Here is a 20,239-nt window from a genome sequence, read left to right on the forward strand (position 1 = left end):
GCCCTAGACGGCCACTTTCCTGTGCCTAGTGCGGAGGTCGTGGACGAGGTCCACGATGTCCGCACTAGACCAGGCGGGTGCCCGATTCTTGCGTTCCCGGGCAAGCTCCCGAGATCCGCCAGCCTGGTCCCGGGAAGAGGGGGAGGGCTGGGGGGCATCGGGTGGCTGGCTCGAGCCGTGCCAGGTGCAGGGTCTGCTGGCTGGGTGCTGGCAGGCTTGCACCTGGCATGGGCATCGTAGCCAGCCCGTGCCCCTTTAAGGGGTCCGGGGCTGGGAGGGGGGCATACGAGTTTCCCTGGTGTTGGCCAGAGTGGCCACCAGGGAAAGCTGGGGAGGGCTAACCTCCCACTAGTTCGAATTAAGGGGCTACACACCCCTTAATTCGAACTAGTAAGTTCGAACTAGGCTTAATCCTCGTAGAATGAGGTTTACCTAGTTCAAACTAAGCGCTCCGCTAGTTCGAATTAAGTTCGAACTAGCGGAGCGCTAGTGTAGCGCCTATCAAAGTTAATTCGAACTAACGTCCGTTAGTTCGAATTAACTTTGTAGTGCAGACATACCCTTAGAGCCCAGCTCTTACTAAACTGCTTTGAATGGACTCTTGTCTCCATTTACAAACAGGTGTGAGACTGTCAGACGGGGCAATGGGACCCGGCTCCCTTTGCCTGAACCCTGCCTTTCTCCTCCCTTCAGAGACACTTGTTTAAGGGAAAGTGAATCTCATTCAAATGACTATAGTTTAGGAGCCTTTTATTGTTGCTGTTGCCTTGGAAACGCCCTCACCCATTTCCCCTGAGTCAGGAATGATCATTTATTGGTTCCCTCTGATTGGTTTTAGTTTTATGTTAGCACTAGAAGCCTTACCCAGCGTTCCCAGGGTCCATCCCGCGGTGGGAGGTGGCCGCATATCCTGGATGTTGGCTTCATCCCTGGACCAGCCCAAGACCATGGGGGCGGCGGGTACTGTCTATTGGCACTCCCTGGGCTGGCCCAGAAGCAGTTGGGGCTGTGCAGCAGCTGGCAGCTGCCCCTTGGGGCAGGCTGGGGTGTCAGTTGCTGCAGGCCAGTGGTATCCTGCTGGGGCACTTACTGCCCGCCTGTGGTCATTCTTCATATAATTTCCTTCTACCAGACCCCTCCCTTTCCTTTTGATGAGAAACATTGATGGCAGACCGCAGTGCTCTGGCACAACCAAACCCCAACCTTGCTTTAAGGTAGGATAAGAGGACCCTGAATACCAAATTTGGTGGTCTTTGGTCTTATCGTTTATGAGGAGTTCTCAAACAAATGGACTCGCAGACAGACAGGCAGACAGACAGAAGCACATTTCTAAGCTATATAGTCCGATCTATTGCAACATGTTGCTCAAAGCCCGTCACTCCCGAAAAGCCCAGACTCGTGCCTCAGTTTCCCCACCCAGCTCCCGTCTTGGTACCTTTGATTTTCCTCATAGTCTCCTTCAGCGCATGGGTTTGCTGGCCCCAGTAACCGAGTCTGATTTCCAGTTCAGGGGAGGCGTCCTCTGGCTGTGGCCACGCCCCCTTTTCACATCTAGAAACAGTTTTTCCACGTCAATCATTGTTGATTTGACTGGCGCGTTGTTCTCTCCGTTTCTCGCCAGTGACAGTGCTGAAGGCAGGGGCCTGGGGAAGGAATCTCTGTGCCCAGCCGCAGAATAGCTCCGGCCCCAGCAATGGCTGGGCAAGCTCCCCCGAGGCGTCCCACCCATGTGCTTCCACCCGGAGGCCCCGAGACCAGCACTGGGGAGAGGAAGGGAGCCCAGCAGGCCCCAGGCACAATTCACTCCTCGGTCTCCATGTTCCAGTGTCCGATAGAATCCAAGGACCCTGCTGCTCCTTGGGCATCTGCCCCCCTGCAAGTGGGAACGAGATCAGCTCCCCCCCCCCGAGCAGCCTGTTGCCCCCCAGCCTCCGAATGGGCCTCGTGTAGGTCAGACAGGCTTTGCTTGCTCCGGCCCTGGGCAGCAGAGAGCCCCCATGCCCTGGGGGTGACGGGTCCGGACTGTATGCCTGGAGCTCAGGGCATCGTCTCTGCCCTCAGGCTGTGGCTGCTTTGCAGAGCTCATAGTGGCAGGGCTGCACAGATGCAACTGCCCCCCCTCCCTCCTCCGCACCATGGGCTCTCCAGTGTAGCTGCTGGAAGCCGACAGGAAGGAGCTCCCTGCCCCCAGTGAGCAGCTGGAGCTGTGCTGGCTGGAGAAGCGTTCCCCCCGACATAGCACTGTCCACACTGGTGCTTAGGTCAGTGTCGCTTATGCCTCTCAGAGGGGTGGCTCCTTCACACCCCTGAGCGAGGTAAGTGTCACCGAGGGACAGGGCAGCGCAGGCACGGCCTCAGAGGATAAGTGATTTAGAAACCAACTTTACAGTCTAGGAACAGCAGGATCCCCAGGTTTATGATAATCCCACGGAGATTCCGTCCCCGTGATAATCCCACGGAGATTCCATCCCCGTGATAATCCCACAGAGATTCCGTCCCCGTGATAATCCCACAGAGATTCCATCCCCGTGATAATCCCACGGAGATTCCGTCCCCGTGATAATCCCACAGAGATTCCATCCCCGTGATAATCCCACAGAGATTCCGTCCCCGTGATAATCCCACGGAGATTCCGTCCCCGTGATAATCCCACAGAGATTCCATCCCTGTGATAATCCCACGGAGATTCCATCCCCGTGATAATCCCACGGAGATTCTGTCCCCGTGACAATCCCACAGAGATTCCATCCCTGTGATAATCCCACGGAGATTCCGTCCCCATGATAATCCCACAGAGATTCCATCCCTGTGATAATCCCACGGAGATTCAGTCCCCGTGACAATCCCACGGAGATTCCATCCCCGTGATAATCCCACGGAGATTCCATCCCCGTGATAATCCCACGGAGATTCTGTCCCCGTGACAATCCCACAGAGATTCCATCCCTGTGATAATCCCACAGAGATTCCGTCCCTGTGATAATCCCACAGAGGTTCCATCCCCGTGTGTCACCTTCACCACAGAGCAGCGGTGTCCTGGGATACTTGTTTTCTCAGCCTGGGGCCAGAACAATGACACGGGAAGAAGCCACTTACCTATCTGTGGTGGTTCTGCCATCCTAGAGGGGAGATAGGAAAAAAGACGCTCAGTCCTGCACGCCACTACCCCCGGGGAGGGGGGTCAGTTGTGTTAACTTCAGTAGAATCAAGGGGCTCCAAAGGAGACAAAGGTGCGAATTGGACCCTGTCACAGTCCAACATGAAGCGAGTTAAACAAGGTTTAAACAAGGTTCGCAGGTTGGGATATAAACATTTCAGCCTGCTGAGTCCCATGGCAAACACACCTTTAAATCCTTGCTCGTGTTTTATTAAAATACTGAGGAAAAGAACCGGAGAGAGCTAGAATAGAAATGCAAAGCGTTCCTTGTGCCTTTTCCCAATAGCTAGAGAGGTTTTAGATGGAAATTTCCTTGTGCGACAGGCTCTTAGGTTATATCTACACTGCACGCTTATTTTGAAATAAGCTCTTCCAGAATAGTTATTCTGAAATAACTTATTTCAAAATAGCACATCTACGCTGCAGGGAAGCCTCAGGATTAGTCCGAGGCAGCAGAGGCGGATATAGGGCAGGGCGAATGGGGCGGCCGCTCCGGGCCCCGCGCTTCAGAAAGCCCCGCGCATGCGCAGTGGCAAAGCGGGGGCTCCGCGGAATTATGCTGCCCGGGGCCCCGCAAAACGGTCATCTGCCCCTGCGAGGCAGGCTTCCCTAATGTAGACCCACTATCTTGATTTAGGGTGTGTCTAGACTACATGGCTCCATCGACGGAGCCATATAGATGAGTTTACTAGACATAGGAAAATGGAGTGGTGATTTAAATAATCGCCGCTTCATTTACATCAAAATGGCCGCCGTGCTATGCCGATCAGCTCTTAGGTGGCACAGCGGGGCAGTCTGGACGCCCCACGGTCAACAACGGAAGCCTTTCTCGACCACTCCGTTATGCCTTGTGGAATAAGGTTTACTGGAGCGGTCGACAAAGGCTTCCAGACCTGGCAAACTTGTACCGGCATCTGGCTGCTCAAGCCATGGCACTTAAGTGTTTGGCTGGCCACAGGTTTGCAGCAGTGTCTTGGACAGCTAAGGGTATGTCTAGACTGCGTTGCTATTGCGGGATACCGGAAGTCTGCCGAAATAGCAACGCTGCACCTTTAAAAGCACCCGCTACTTCCCGAGATAGCAGGCACGCTATTCCGGTGTCCCTGTAAGCCTCGTTCCACAAGGGTTAAGGGATTTGTTGGAATAGTGCCTTAGTTTGAAATTTGGCACTGTCTACACAGCGCCAAATTTCAAAATAAGCTCTTTCGATTTAGACATAGCACCAATTGCCTAGCTTATTCCAACAGAAGGGTGCTGTCTAGGCGCACCCTAAGTCAGATTTTGACTGAACGGCAGCAGAAGTGTGAGAGTGGGGAGGGGAAAGAGAAAACCAGGGAAGGAAGGTAAAAAGATGCCCTGGGAGTGGAGGTGTGTTACTTAGGCCTGGTTGCCCTCAAATATTAGGTTGTTATAGCTACATCGCACAAGGGGGAGAATCATACTCCTGAGCTGCCTAGTTGAGCCAAACTAAGTCCCCCCCTGCGGTAGGTAGTGCTAGGCCAAAATAAGAACTCTTCCATCCACCTGCCTATTGCTGCTGGGAAAGGCCATCACCTGTTCCTCTAGGTGGCCCTCCCTGCGCCCCCTCCCTCCACAGGCACCAGTCACCTATATCCTCCCTGTCCCTCAGACCCTTTTGCTGGTCACCGGACCTTTTTCTACATCCTGGCACACCAGCTCTAGCAAAATCTGGCTGTTCTTTTCTGTATTATATCACTAAGGTTTGTTCTCTCCTGTTACAACCCCCGGCTAACCTCCCCAAGGTTCTTCTCACCTCACTCCAGTTTCGCCACCTTGAGAAAAGGGACCTTGTCTTGACACAAACACGAATTTCTCTCTTTCCTGACCTACCAGGGGTAATCCAGCTAGCTCAGTTGGTTGAACACAAGCTTCTTGGTTTCAGGATTGTGGGTTCAAGCCCTGTGTTGGGTGAGATGCTTTTGCCAGAGGATATTGTGAAGACATGGACTTTCGGGGCTACACGGCAGGGCTAAACTGGAAATAATTTATTTTTGAAATAGCTTGTTTGGCTTTTGGCTGTGTCTACACAGCAGTTATTCCACGTTAGAGGCCTCTTCCCCTGACTTCCCTTACAACGAGGATTACAGAAGTTGGAGCGAGCAGTCCTCCAGTGTGACCGTATATTGACATTATGTCACAATCACTGCTTGTGTGTAGACGCAGACTTTGTCATTTCAGAATAACGTCCGTTATTTTGAAATAATGCTGCTGTGTAGACATAGCCTGACCGGGTTCAAAGAACTAGATACATTCCTGGAGAATAGGTTCATCAATACTTATTAGCCAGGATAGGCCGGGAGGGTGTCCCTGAGTCTCTGTTTGGCAGAAGCTGTGAATGGGCGACAGGGGGGAATCACTTGGTGATTCCTTGTTGTGTCCACTCCCTCTGGGGCATCTGGCATTGGCCACTGTGGGCAGACAGGACACTAGGCTAGATGGATCTTTGGTCTGACCCAGCCTGGCCGTTCTTGTGATTAAGGTGCTAGTCAGCAATTCTGGAGACTGGGGTTCACTTCTTAATCTCCTCAGCCACCCACAGAGTCATTGTGTCCCTCAGCTCCTCTGTTGGGCTTGTCCGTGCGTTGCCAGCTTTCCAGAGCAGGGATGTGTCACCCGCCTTGCTTGTGTTCAAAGGCAGTTTAACTCTCAGCACCCCACCTTTACACATGCATTCATTCCATCAGCGCAACCTCGGGGACCGGCTCTCTCCCTTCCAGTTAAACTAGGTAGATACTGACTCAGTTTCAGCCGATCTCCTACCCAATTAAATTAAACTTGCAACAGTCTGTGGAAAAAGGAAGCCAAAGGGTTTTCTCTTGTGCAGGTCAAACCGAATCAGCGCAGATGGAACAAAAGCCAAACAATGCGTCAAGGTACAGCTCCTAGCACGAGTGCTCCCAAGTCAGCTGTGTCCTCTAGATCAGGGTTTCTCAACCATTTGGTGCGAGTGCCCTTAGGGGTACTTGAGAGAAGTCTAGTAATAGAGATGTAGCCGTGTTAGTCTGGTCTTGCTGAAACAAAAGACAGGACTATGCAGCATTTTAAAGACTAACAAGATGGTTTATTAGGTGATGAGCTTTCGTGGGCCAGACCCACTTCCTCAGATCAAATTGTGGAAGAAAATTGACACGACCATATATACCAAAGGATACAATCAAAAAAGTGAACCCCAATATCATTATCTCATAGATACTAACCTCCCCCCTCACCCTCCCTCTGCTCTAAAATCTGATTTGTCAGTTTTATATGTGTTCACTTTTTTTGATTGTATCCCTTCGGTATATATGGTTGTGCCAATTTTCTTCCACAATTTGATCTGAGGAAGTGGGTCTGGCCCACGAAAGCTCAACACCTAATAAACCATCTTGTTAGTCTTTAAAGTGCTACATAGTCCTGTCTTTTGTTTCAGAGAAGCCTGGGAGGGTACGTCAATACAACTGAAATTGGGAGAAAACTGAAGTTTTGTTTGACGTTTTACAGCATTTTATTATTTTGTACTTTTTACACCCAAAAATTTCATCGCCTGCCCAGCTATGATGAAGTTATTTAAACAAATGTGTTGCCATGGTAGAAGAAAAATGTTGTGTGTCTGAAAACTGGGGGTATGTATAATTTTTTTTAAAAGGGGTACTTTGTAAAAAAAAATGTTGAGAAACACTGCTCTAGATGCTATGATGGTAATAAATAGGATTAATTATTAATTATTATTAACAGATCTTGGGACTAATTGTGTCACTGCTGTTCTGTTCAGTAGCAGCTCAGCTGGTCTGTGAGGAATTTCTGCCTGTACAGATGCCTTGGAGAGCTGTGGAGAAGGGCGTGAGACCTGGCCACACCCCAATGTCTCCTTAGGGCAAGGAATGGGTCTCCCTGGGGCCCCATGCAGGGAGTGTCAGGAGCCCTTCCTTTCCCTGGGCTGGGAGCTGGGATGTCTCCGGCTCAGTCTCACCTGCAGGAATTCACTGGCTGGCTGCTGGCACTTCCCCTCCAGCTCCCCGATCTGCTCGCTGAGCTGGAAAATCTTCACGGAGAGTTTCCTGACAGCATCAGTCTGGAGCCCCACGATCTCCTCGTTCAGCTTCTCCAACTGAGCCAGCAGGAGTCGCTCTTGTTCCTCCAGGAATCCGCGCAGCTGCTCAAATTCAGACACAATATTCCGCCTCTCCTGTTCTGTCCTTTCCTGCGGTGCACAGACACGGAGAGGGGAGGGGAAGGGAAGGGCAGGGACCGGGAGTGAGAAACAGCTCCCAGAGAGTGACACTGTGTGCGCAGTAAATAAACACACACAGAGACATTCACCAGGGGTGAGCATAGAGGAGCAGGAATGCAGAGAGAGGAGAAGAGGGCGCAGGAGAAGGGGGAGAAGGAAAGGAAGGATACCCTCGGCCCCAACCCTGCAGTGACACACACAGAAAATAAAGACTCCTCCCAAATAACTTCTGGTTAATGACAATAGGCCCTACCAGGTACTCCTGGATTTTCCTCTCTTCGGTCACTTTAAATCCCAGCAGCTTTTCTCTCTCCCTCTCCAGAGTCTTCAGCTGGGCGAGGATTTGTTCCTGAATGAAGAAAGCCAAGGTCAGTCCCTACCGTGAGGGTGAATGCTATCCGTGGATGAGAACACGGGGATTGCACGTAGGGGTAGGGAATTTATTTCATCTTGGCCTTGCTGCTACTGCTGGTGCTGCACTATGTCTAAATCCAGTGTCCACCTTTCAAGAAGGGAGCTAATAAATTGGAGGGTTCAGAGAAGAACCAGGAGACTGGTTGAAAACCTGCCGAATAGGGACAGACCGAAAGATCTCAGGCTCTTCCTCCAACCACAGAGAGAGTTAAGGGCGGATGTGGTCTACTTCGGAGTTAGACAGCACTCCGTAAGTGCGGGTAGTGAACCCCAGGCACAACGTACCAGGAGTGAGGGTGCATTCTGCCTCACCGACCATTTTACCATCAGGATTTGATTTTTTTTCCCCCTCCAGAAAGACCTGCTGTGGTTAACACAGGAATTCATTCAGGGCATTGGAATCCATGACCGTGAACCCTCCGCCCTCTCTTCCCCCCCGCACGGAGCTCTCTGCTGGGTGTTAACACCACATTTCAGTGTGTGAGGCAGCTGTCCCCTCCCAGCGCGCGCTCTTGTCCCAGGCTCTCTGCAGACTCAGGCAGAGGCTGTGCTCATTCTGCCGGAGTCATGATTTCAGGGTTTTCTTCTGTCTTGCATCTTGTTGCTAAGGAAAACTCAGGCTCTGATGGAATCAGAGGCTGGGACCTAGGCAGGGTCCAAACTGCCTGAGCCTTAATCTAGCCCTGTAAACACTCTCCGACTTAAGGCCTCCAGGGTCCCCTAGGATTGTGGGTGCCCTGCTGGCCGTGCCTGAACATAAGAACGGCCATATAGGGTCAGACCAACGGTCCATCCAGCCCAGTGCCCTGTCTGCCAACAGTGGCCAATACCAGATGCCCCAGCCTTCAGCACATCCTCTGGCAAGGAGTTCCACAGGTTGACTGTGCACTGAGTGAAGAAAACCTTCCTTTTGTTTCTTTTAAACCTGCTGCCTATTCATTTCATTTGGTGACCCCTAGTTCTTATATTGTGGGTATAAGTAAATAACTTTTCCTTATTCACTTTTTCTACACCAGTCATGATTTTATAGACTTCAATCCTATCCCCCCTCAGTCTCCTCTTTTCTAAGGTGAAAAGTCCCAGTCTTTTTAATCCCTCTTCATATGGGACCCATTCCAAAGCCCTGCTCATTTTTGCTGCCCTTCTCTGAACCTATTCCAATGCCAGTATATCTTTTTTGAGATGAGGCAACCACATCTGTATGCAGTATTCAAGATATAGGCATCCCATGGATTTATATAGAGGCAATAAGATATTCTCTGTTTTATTCTGTATCCCATTTTTGCAACTGATCCTTCCATCCCTGGCCTGGCAGTAGCATGGACACATCTTGTTTCAAGCCTGGCACTCGGCTCTAGAGACCTCATCTCCCTAAGTAACTGTGCAGGGCTGCTTGGCGGGGGCACCAGGGGCCTGGCGTTCTTGTCCCTGCCATGTGGAGAAATTGGAGAAGGTCCAGAGAAGAGCAACAAGAATGATTAAAGGTCTAGAGAACATGAGCTATGAGGGAAGACTGAAAGAACTGGGTTTGTTTAGTTTGGCAAAAAGAAGATTGAGGGGGGACATGATAGCAGTTTTCAGGTATCTAAAAGGGTGTCATAAGGAGGAGGGAGAAAACTTGTTCATCTTGGCCTCTGAGGCTAGAACAAGAAGCACTGGGCTTAAACTGCAGCAAGGGAGGCTTAGGTTGGATGTTAGGAAAAAGTTCCTAACTGTCAGGGTGGTTAAACACTGGAATAAATTGCCCAGGGAGGTTGTGGAATCTCCGTCTCTGGAGATATTTAAGAGCAGGTTAGATAAATGTCTATCAGGGATGGTCTAGACAGTATTGGGTCCTGCCATGGGGGCAGGGGACTGGACTTGATGACCTCTCGAGGTCCCTTCCAGTCCTAGTATTCTATGATTGTATGGGAGTGGGGGAGAGGGGGCTTTGATGGAGCTGCAGATCCAGAAATAGCAGGAAATTGGGGGGGAGGGGGCTCTGTGGGTGGGAGAGGCTAAAACCCAACCAACCACCCAATAGACCCGCCCGCTCGCTCCCCACCGGGGAGATTGGCCGTCAAGCTGCAAAGGAAAGAGGGGAATTAAGCAGGGTCTGGAGCGTTTCCTACCTTGTGTTTCTGGGCAGGCTCCCCTGTGAGCAGCATCATGTGAGATCTGTGCTCGGGACGGAGGGGGCGGGGGGTCTCCATCAAACCCCGCCCAGGGCTCCCTCCTCACGGAGCTGGTCCCCAGGTGTCCCCAGTCTCACCTACGCATCCCCTCCCCCCACTTTCGCACTCAGGGGTTTGCTTTTCCCTGCCAGGTCCCAGCAGAGTGTGTGTGTGGGGGGGTCCCTTCCTGGATCTGGCCCTGGCCTATGGGGCAGCCCACAGGGCAGAGCTCCCCACCCCAGACCAGTTCTCACGGTGCTGAGGGAGCAGCCTGCACAGAGTGTGGGCCGGCTTCCTACACTCACCGGCTCGGCCGAAGGGTCCTGGCAGGCGGGGCGTGTGGGCTGCGCTTGGGGGGCCCGTTCAGGAGGAAGGGAAGCCATGGCCGTGTGCCTCCAGCGCCGGCTCTCCCTGCCTGCTGCTCTGCCGCTGGTTTTATTGCCAGCTCCCGCCCTCCTGTCCGGAGGACAAAGGAGGGGCTAAGAGGAGGAGGAGTCAAGGGGTGTCTCTGTGTCCAGACATGAATGGCTTGGCTTGGCCCCACCCTCTGCCTTGCCCATGTGGAGACGAAGGGGACGTCTACACTACAGGGCAAAGTCCGACTAAGACACACAACTTCAGCTGCGTTGATTGCGTTGCTGAAGCCAAAGGGAGAACACTCTCCCCTCGACTTCCCTGACTCCTCGTGGAAGCAGGGGGACCGGCATTGACCGGAGCGCCCGTCTCGCTCCGCATTAGCGTGTCTTCGCTAGACTGGAAGGCGAGGCCTAGGCGACAGTCTTTTATCGGAAAAAGCTACGCAACTTCCTTCTGCATTCAGTGGAGAGCCCCAGTGCCGCACGTCCCTGCCCCCCCATTCCAGGGGACATTGGGGACACACTCCTGCCCCACACTCCACACCGGGAGCAATGAGCTTGGCATACACTGGCCAGGGAGTAGGGCACCCTGGGGTGCTGCTCCGGTAAAAGCTGGCTGGGATGCTCCCAGCTGGGGTCCCCGGGGCTCTCCCACAGGCTGCCACGCTAAGCAGCAGGCAGGAAAAAGGGGCTGGTTGGGGCTCTCCACACTGGCCAGAACTGCCCCATCCCTGACCCCGCCTTGGGGGCCTTAGGGGAGGGAGGGGGCTGAATCGCCCCCCTCCCGATTAATACCAACGCGGCTGGTTGCTTGCGGTTCCCCTCCCGTCACTATCCGGGAACAAACAGCCACCCTGCCCTGTGGTGCGGGAAGGGGGCAGAGCCGTGGGCTTCCCGCGGCTCCCTGGTAGTGACAGGAGGGGACCAACAAGCAGCAAGCTATGTCGGCAGGAATTGGGGGAGGGGGCTACAGCCTCCCCCGGCCTCCCTAAAGGAACCTCTTGTGCCCCCTGCATTTCCACCACACCCCAACCCTCTGCCCCTCACCCCTGACCCCCCAGCCCTGACTCCTGCACCCCTCAACCCTCTGCCCCTCACCCCCCACCCCTGACTCCTGCACCCCCACATTCCTGCCCCCTGCTGAGTCCTCCCTGCCCCCCTCACATCCGTGCCCTGAGCCCTCCGCACTCCCTCCCCCCCACACTTAAGTTTTGTACAGGTATTGTCATATTGCATCCTCCCCCCCCACACACACCTCCTTCCCCTGACCTCCCCCGGGGCAGCAGTACAACAGTACCTGTCAGGAATGTCAGTTATTGTCTCCCTTGCCTGGGAAAGCCACCGCTGCTGAGTGTGGAGCCAGACTGGGCGGGAATGGCCTGGAATGGCCCTTCCCCTTGCTGGGTTTGTTCCTTTCGTTTCTTTCAGCAGTTTTTATTGCATGTGCCTGTTAGGAGCGTGTGTGTGCTGGCTGGGTAGGCAGTAACAATCTCTCCTTGGGAACACAATGTACCTTTCCTGTGTCGCTACAGCGGAGCGAATGCCCAGTGCTGGGGAGAGCCCCTGCTGCTAGTTCCTGGGCAGGGGCAACCGCAGGCTACTGATGAGAGAGGTCCAGCAAGCAGCCCACAATCCATATGTACCTTAAAAAGAGTGTTCTCATAAATGTACCCCCCTGCATCACAGTGCGATACCATGGCGGGCTTGTGGGGAGAAATGTGCCTGATGGGAACACGACCCTTTGCTCCCACTCACCCCCAGATGACTCGTTTTTCCCCCTCCACGCATTGCCGACATTTCCCAGAAGGCAGTGTGCCGGAGGGTGGGGAGTTGCACCGTGGCCGTGCGTTGTCACAAGCACTCTGGGTGAGTGTGCGCGGTGTCAATGCACGGCATCCAGTGTGCCTGTGTATGCACAAGAAGGACAACCTCATGCCGACGTAACGTACGTCCACCGGAGTCTGCGGCACGGATGTCGCTGCAGGCGGACGAGCGCTTCACCCGCTGCTCTCTGAAGAGCGGTCGTCTCCAGCCTTTTGAAGCACGAGATCACTTTTAGAATTGAAGTGCAATCCAGGATCTACCTCAAGCCCAAACACCCCGGCCCCTCCTCCTTCCTGCCCCTTCTCCAAGGCCCCGCTCACTCCATCCTCCCTCCCTCCCCCATCCTCACGCACTTTTATCAGGCTGGGGGCAGAGGGCTGAGGTTTGGGGAAGGGGAAGCGGACTCTGATCTTCAGCTAAAGGATTTGGAGTGTGGGAGGGGTTCTGAGCTGAGCCTGGGGGGGAGTTGAAGCATAGGAGGGAGTTTAGGGTGCAGGCCCTGGGAGTGATTTTGGGTGCAGGGCGACTCAGGGCTAGGGCAGGGGGTTGGGGTTCAGCCTCCTGTGATATTCCATCTCGGCAAATGAATGTACATTGGGAAAACATCCCCTATTTGGACACAACATAGTTTTTTTGCTGAAGAAGTCTCTTATCCATCAACACATCCCTCCTATAATATCCCCCCCCCCCCTTTAGCCCGGCAAGAGGATTTTTCAGTGCCTTTAATTGGACTCAGGTGTCCATAATTAACCTGAGGTGACCCATTTCAGGGTCCCAGAATCAAGCCCTTTCCCCTGCACCAAAACAATTAATGGGGGCAATTCATACCAGATAAGTTAGTTCATTGAACATGCACATGGATCAGACCTGGCTTGGCTGTTGTTAGAGTCACAGTCACTCGCCGGGTGAAGGTCAGAGGCAGCCTGTCTCTGGGTGACAAGTTGTGCCCTGTTTGTACTTGGCTGCCTCTGGGCTAGGGCTGATCTGTCTGCATCCAGACTTCCCAGTGGCTTTGTATTCAGAGTGTCACAAGTTGCTGTGGTGCTGAGAACTGGGATGCCCACGCAACGAGGAGTCTGATCTGACCCGCTAGGGGAGAGTCTTTAAGAACATAGACTCCTCCCAGAGCAGGTCTCAAGAAGAGAGAGCGTAGTAGAAAAATCCTGTTATAGGTTATATATGAGTTAAAACTGGACCCCTTAAACTCCAGTCATCTGAAGAAGTGGGCTGTGCCCATGAAAACTCATGATACCATCTACATGTTCAATTAGTCTCTAAGATGCTGCAAGACTATTCGTTGTTTTTTAAGTTTTTCCAGTTACAGGCTAACACAGCTCCCCCTCGGAAACCGTCATGTTTTAAGTGTCAAATGTATTGTGTGTTTTATGATTACGATTATGTTTCACATCCTGCCAGCCACCCTTTCTGAAAGCAGAAAGGACCTTTACCTTACCATTTGTAAAGGCGCACCAGGCAGAAGTTTGTGTCTGAAGCTGATTCCAAGGCAGGAATAAATTCTTATGATTTTCTATTTAAGTTTTAAAATGAGTATTGAGAAAATAAGTAAAAGGGTATGATGATTGTTTTCTCTCTCTCTCTCTCTCTCTCTCTCTCTCTTTTTTTTTTTTTTTTTGTAATTTGATGTTCCTGTTTCAATATTCATATTGTGTCTGTGTAACCAGGAAATCAGTTCTGTTTTGTGTGCATGAATGAGGAATGTATGTCAGATGATAAGTGTGAAGGCCATCACTGGACCAGATGTTTTAGTGAGAAGCCGAAACTGACGCATCAGCAAGAGACTGCTGTACACCCCTATTGAGATGCGGATAAAGGTCAGACTGACCACTCTAAAAGATAAGGCAAGTACCTACCAACAGGGACAGGACAGCTGCGGTAGGAGAAGAACAATTTAACAAAACAGGAACTCTTCAAACACGATTGATCACAGCATGATGGTGTGAAACTCACAGATCCCAATGAAGGAAAACGACTTTAACAAGGAGCTCTTTTGCCATAATTTTGGGGTTCATCCTGCCACTGTACTGGTGCCTCAGTCGCCAACTGGCAGCAGGGCACGTGTGTGTGTGTGTGTGTGTTTGTGTGTGTGTGTCAGCTTTTATATTGTATTCTCAATAGACATGGTGTTTTGCCTTTTCACATAACAAGAGGCAGGAGAAATCCTTGTCAGAGCCCTTTTACTATTTCACTCTGCTGCCCAGTCTCATTTCAAGCTGAGATCCTCTGCCCGGCCAGAAAGAAGGGAGAATTCTCTCTCCATTAAAATAAAATGGCGTGAAAGTGGAAGGTGGAATTTTGCAGCATCAAAACATGTTGCTTGCCCCATTCTTAGTCCGGCCATAGTCTGCAGTGCAAGCGAGTAGCTAATTTCTCCCTGCCTTGCTTATCACAATACCCTCAGCACTCCTCAAGCCGTGAAGTCCCCCCAGGGGAATCCCTCACTGCCCAGCACAGGGTGAATATACTACAGCTGTTCACAGCAGCCCAAGGTTTCAATGGAGGGCTCAGATCCAGTGAACGTCCAGATGCTTTGTTGAGTTAGCATCTAATAAAAAGGCACAAAGTCGACAGCATGCAAACGTTGGGCCCAATTTGACCTTGTCATGGTGGTTTGATGACTAATGGGCTGATAGCTAATGAATAAAAGCAGTTCCCAAAGCCCCCCCTTTGGCAGCTGTTACATCGAACAGCTTAATCTGTAGTCATTTCCCCTTCACAGCCCTCTGGAATGCGCTGAGAGCTCGGTGCTTGGGGTCACCTTAGAATCATAGAGCTGGAAGAGATCTCAAGAGATCATCAAGTCCAGCCCCCTGCCCTAGGCAGGACCAATCCCAATTAAATCAACCCAGCCAGGGCTTTGTCAAGCCGAGACTTAAACACCTCTAGGGACGGAGATTCCACCCCCTCCCTAGGGAACCCATTCCAGTGCTTCACCACCCTCCTAGTGAAATAGTTTTTCCTAATATCCAACCTAGACCTCTCCCACTGTAACTTGAGACCATTGCTCCTTGTTCTGCCATCCCTCACTACTGTGAACAGCCTTTCTCCAGCCTCTTTGGAACCCCCCTTCAGGAAGTTGAAGGCTGCTATCAAATCCCCCCTCACTCTTCTGTTCTGAAGACTAAACAAACCCAAATCCCTCAGCCTCTCCTCATAGGTCATGCACTCCTGCCCCCTTATCATTTGGTCACCCTCCACTGGACCCTCTCCAATGCGTCCATATCCTTCCTATAGTTGGGGGACCAGAACTGAACACAATAGCCCAGATGTGGCCTCACCAGAGCCAAATTAAGGGGATTAATCCCTTCTCTAGATCTGCTGGCAATGCTCCTCCTAATGCAACCTAATATGCTGTTAACCTTCTTGGCTACAAGGGCACACTGTTAACTCATACCCAGCTTCTCATCCACTGTAATCCCCAGGTCCTTTTCTGCAGAACTACTCTTTAGCCAATCGGTCCCCAGCCTGTAACTATGCTTGGGATTCTTCCGTCCCATGTGCAGGACTCTACACTTGTCCTTTTTGAACCTCATCAGATTTCTTCTGGCCCAATCCTCTAATGTGTCCAGGTCACTGTGGCCTCTATCCCTGTCCTCCCGCGTATCTATCTCTCCCCCTAGCTTAGTATCACCTTATTGCTCCGGTTTTGTGGAGTCCACCACCATCACGTCCACGCAGCCCGTGTTCGTTTTTACACCATTTCACCTCTCAGACACAACCGCAACAACCGTCAATGGGGACACTTTTTGAGGCCTGCGGTTGTTTCTTAAAAACTGAATGACATACGGGCCCCCCATGTCCATCACAACACCTGGAAATGTTGCCACGTGTCCGTCGCGCAACACGGTGGAGCCAAGACGGGGTCAAGACAAGAGCTGCATTTAGCGGTACTGGTGTAACAGGTGCCGTGAGCCTCTGCCAGCAGTGACTCAATTCTGGAAACCCTGCAGACAGAGTCTCCCCCCTGGGAAGTTCCCTAAGCTGCTCAAAAGTCTCAAGTGCCCAAAGGCATTGATTTCCATGTAAGTTAGGAGCCTAAATACCCTCCCAAATCCTCCCCCCGGGTTTCTCCCAAACCACCACCCCCCCTTTTTTTTGCTTGACAAATTTTGGTCCGGTATTTTTTTTTTAAACCATCTGGCAACCCTTTGGGCAAGTCAGGCGATCACCCAGGGCCGCCAATGGTTTAGTAACGGCCCTGTTTATACCCCTGTGTAAGTCACTAGCCGCGTTACCTGCCAGCGTGCTGAGGGCCTGGCAAATGTCAAGTTCAAGGTGCTGCATGAGCTGACGGCTCCCCCATTCATCAAATAAGGGAGAGGAGCAGGAATGCAGCTGGCGGGGGCTCCGACGGGCAAACAGGCTGCAGAACGGGGCCTTTGCATCGCCGCGGAAAAAGGGCAACGGAGAGTCTCCTGTAGAGCAGAGTTTGATGGCCTGCACGTTTGAAACCACACAGGAAGTCGTGTCCCACATGAGGGCACCGAGACGTTCCATCCTGGCTATTCTTGGCCACATGGGCTACGGCAGGCCAGGGTTGTTTTCCACCACGCCCTCCTTTATGGCAGCTTGTGATCTCGTTAACCTGACCACGAGCAGGATTAAAGACTATGACTCTTTATGCCCTTTGTGCTTCCCCGTAGGGGCTATAAACCAGAATTTAAAGCAAAGGTGAAGCTCTAGTTTGGAGCAGCATTGTCCTGGGGGACATGCACCATCCTGGGAAACAGCTGTGCTGTAGATCCTCCCAGTTTGCCTTCTGTCTGTCTGAAGAGGCCCCAAATCTGCCTTGGAAGGACACACCCCAGGGTAACATCCCCCAGTGGGTACCCATCCACCACCCTCACCTCTCTCATGCTGGAGCATTATGATGAGGCAGAAATGTCTTTCCAATGCCAAGTGCCTGGGAATGGAATCACACGTCTACTCAAGCGATTTCATCACTGGGCCCAACCACATCAGAGGCTCATGTAACTGCACATCCACTAATGCAGGGCAACTCAACTTTGGAAGCCCCGAGGGCCACAATGATACAGCACATGCCGGGGGCCGCAACTTAAGTGAGGTTACATGTACATGCAAATATATATGCAAATATATGCAAATAGCTTCTTTCACACTGATGGGTATGAATACAAAGGCAAGATTACACAACACACAGGCCCCATTTAAGTCAGTTCTACTGATATTTATAAAATGAAACAGTTACCTGATTTCCACCCATATGACAGCACTTTTCATGAGCAATGACAGTCCAGGAATTTAACTACTAAAACGCATCTCAGCAGAAGACGATTACATTGACTCGCCGTCGTGAAGCGTGTTCCCACTGGAGGCCACGTTCAAAGGATCCCACCTGCAGGCCGCATGTTGAGTAGCCCTGGATTAATGTGATCTTTGCCATCAAATGCCAGCAATGCTTCTCTGCCATGTACATTGGCCAAACTGGACAGTCTCTATGGGGCTATATCTAGACTGCATCCCTCTGTCAACAGAGAGATGTAGATTAGGCACATTGAAATTGCTAATGAAGCCGGGATTTAAATATCCCGTGCTTCATTAGCATAAACATGGCCGCCGCTTTTTTCGAAACAGAGTTTTTGCAAAAGAAAAATGGCAGTCTAGATACCAAGGTGTTTCTTCATGAGGTGTTCTGTTACCACCTCTCTGGCTTGTGCTCATGGCCTGTGCCTAGGTCCTCTTCGGCAGGAGCGTTTCTGTAATATCCGTCCTGTTCTTGCCAACTTCTGTCAGCAGGGCCTGCCTCTTGCTCACAGCTTCACTCTGCTTTCTACTAGTAAAGTCTTGCCCATTTCTGTTGAGGCCTCAGGCCTCACACCGGGCTGGTGATACATGGGCATCTGTTTCAGGCCTTCATTGTACTACCTGGTGCCACAGAACTCAACAGCCTGTTCATTGTGCCTGATTTTGAGACACGTTCAGTCTCCAAAGGCAGAGACATTGGGATGTCGGAGGCCTCATTTAATGGCTGATCTGCCATCTACCACCCAACTCAGGCGCCCAGCCTGAGCTCCGAGTCAGTGTCCCACAGCCAAAGTAAGGGGAAGACTCTCTCCCCATTGAAAGAGGCCTTTGGGAAAGTGAAGATCAGGGCCTCCTTATCCGCATCAAAAAAGGTCACCTGCCCCCGTTCATAGTCCAGATAAATCCCAAGCTTCCGGAGGGCCTCACTCAAAGGCAAGCAAGTCCTAGGAGAGGTTAGAGCCCGGAACTGGCCCCCCCAGTCGTAATCCACAGCCCAGATCCCCTCCTCAGGATTACGCTTGACCCATCCCGTCCTCTTCACAGACTCTTTGGCCACCCCCACAGCCCAGCCCTTCCCACCCCCCACCGCCACCTCCCAGTAATGGCTCCCGGAGGTGAATCCCTCACAGCTTAGCACACAGGGCCGAGAGTCAAATCGCTTGGGATTGTCGAGCAGCCGCTGCCGTGTATCTCCCCATCTCACACGTTTCCCATCCTCAGACAGGATGAGCTGGGGATGAGCCGTGTCTGGGTCCAGGGTCACAGGCGCTGGGGAGAGAGAATCAGAGCGTGAGCCTGAGGCTGGACGGAGGTCAGAGGGTGCATCTTCATTGCACCATTATTTCGAGATAACTAGCGTTATTCTGAAATAACAATGCAAGTGTCTACGCAGCCATTCTGTTACTGAAAATTTATGGATGGCTTATTCCGACTTCTGTAAACCTCACTCCATTAGGAATAATGTCTCTTCTGAAATATCTATTTTGAAATAGGGTGTGTATAGACGTTCCACTGCTGCTATTTCGAAATAGCCCCTCCTCCGGGCCATTCTAAGGATATGTCTACACTGCAACTCTATTTAGCGTTATTCTGAAATAACAATCTGTGTCTACACAGCAGGCAGTTATTTCAAAATAGTGTCAAATTCCTGTCAAGCTGGAGGACTTCTTACTCCGACTCCTGTAACCTTCATTGTACGAGGAGTGAGGGAAGTCGGAAGAAGAGTGCTTTGTTTCGAAATAAATGCTGTGCAGATGCTCCCAGTTCCAAAATACGATATTTTGAAATAAAATATGCAATTGACATAGCTCAATTTGCGTAGCTTATTTCGAGTTAAGCCCTGCAGTGTAGACGCATCCTTATACTTGGAGGCTGTGTCTAGACTGGCCAGTTTTTCCGGAAAATCAGCCACTTTTCTGGAAAAACTTGCCAGCTGTTTACACTGGCCGCTTGAATTTCCGCAAAAGCACTGACTTCCTACTGTAAGAAATCAGTGCTTCTTGCGGAAATACTATTCTGCTCCTGTTCAGGCAAAAGTCCCTTTTGCGCAATGCTTTTGCGCAAAAGGGTCAGTGTAGACAGCTCAGATTTGTTTTCCGCAAAAAAGCCCCGATGGCGAAAATGGCGATCGGGGCTTTTTTGCGGAAAAGCGCGTCTAGATTGGCAGGGACGCTTTTCCACAAAAAATGCTTTTGCGGAAAAGCGTCCGTGCCAATCTAGATACTCTGTTCTGAAAATGTTTTTAACGGAAAACTTTTCCGTTAAAAGCATTTCTGGAAAATCATGCCAATCTAGATGCAGACGGAAAGTTTTCCCTAATAGCTAATCTAAATCTACATTCTTGCAGATTAACCTTGTTATTTTTTGTCTTATTTAAAAGAGAAAATTGACCCCGGTTCTTTTCATCACAGCCCTTAACAAATCTGAAGACTTATCAGATCCCTCCTCAGTCTTCTTTTCTTAAGGCTATACATGCCCTATTTTTTTAACCTTTCCTCATCAGTCCAATTTTTCTAAATCTTTCGCCAGGTTTATAGCTCTCCTCTAGGCTCTTTCCAATTTGTCCACAGCTTTCTTAAAGTATAGTGCCCAGAACTAGACTCAGGAGTCAGGACTTCAGCTGAGGCCTCACCAATGTCAAGTAGATGAGGACAATTACCACCCACATCTTACGTGCAACATCCTTGACAGGACACCACCATTATTATACACTTCTTTGCAACAGTATTACACTGCTGACTCAGATATAATTTGTGATCCACTCTAACCCCCAGATCCTTTTCTGCTGCTTGGCCAGTTAGTCCCCATTTTGTAGCTGTGT

At 51.2% G+C, this 20,239-nt stretch overlaps 1 protein-coding gene across 1 annotated transcript in view; it reads right to left on the minus strand.

Annotated features, from left to right (window-relative positions):
• The window catches only part of LOC102457120 (butyrophilin subfamily 1 member A1-like), a 60,098-nt gene that overhangs the window by 7,803 nt on the left and 32,056 nt on the right, over nucleotides 1-20,239 (minus strand). The window contains exons 8-13 of the mRNA XM_075913376.1: nucleotides 18,170-18,687; nucleotides 10,261-10,434; nucleotides 7,642-7,737; nucleotides 7,128-7,358; nucleotides 3,097-3,119; nucleotides 1,436-1,551 (exon numbers count right to left, since the gene is read on the minus strand). Coding sequence (XP_075769491.1) covers nucleotides 1,436-1,551; nucleotides 3,097-3,119; nucleotides 7,128-7,358; nucleotides 7,642-7,737; nucleotides 10,261-10,434; nucleotides 18,170-18,687 — 1,158 coding nt within the window. The remainder of the gene's footprint in view (nucleotides 1-1,435; nucleotides 1,552-3,096; nucleotides 3,120-7,127; nucleotides 7,359-7,641; nucleotides 7,738-10,260; nucleotides 10,435-18,169; nucleotides 18,688-20,239) is intronic.

The sequence above is a fragment of the Pelodiscus sinensis genome, chromosome 32 (genome assembly GCF_049634645.1).
Source record: "Pelodiscus sinensis isolate JC-2024 chromosome 32, ASM4963464v1, whole genome shotgun sequence".
NCBI lineage: Eukaryota > Metazoa > Chordata > Testudines > Trionychidae > Pelodiscus > Pelodiscus sinensis.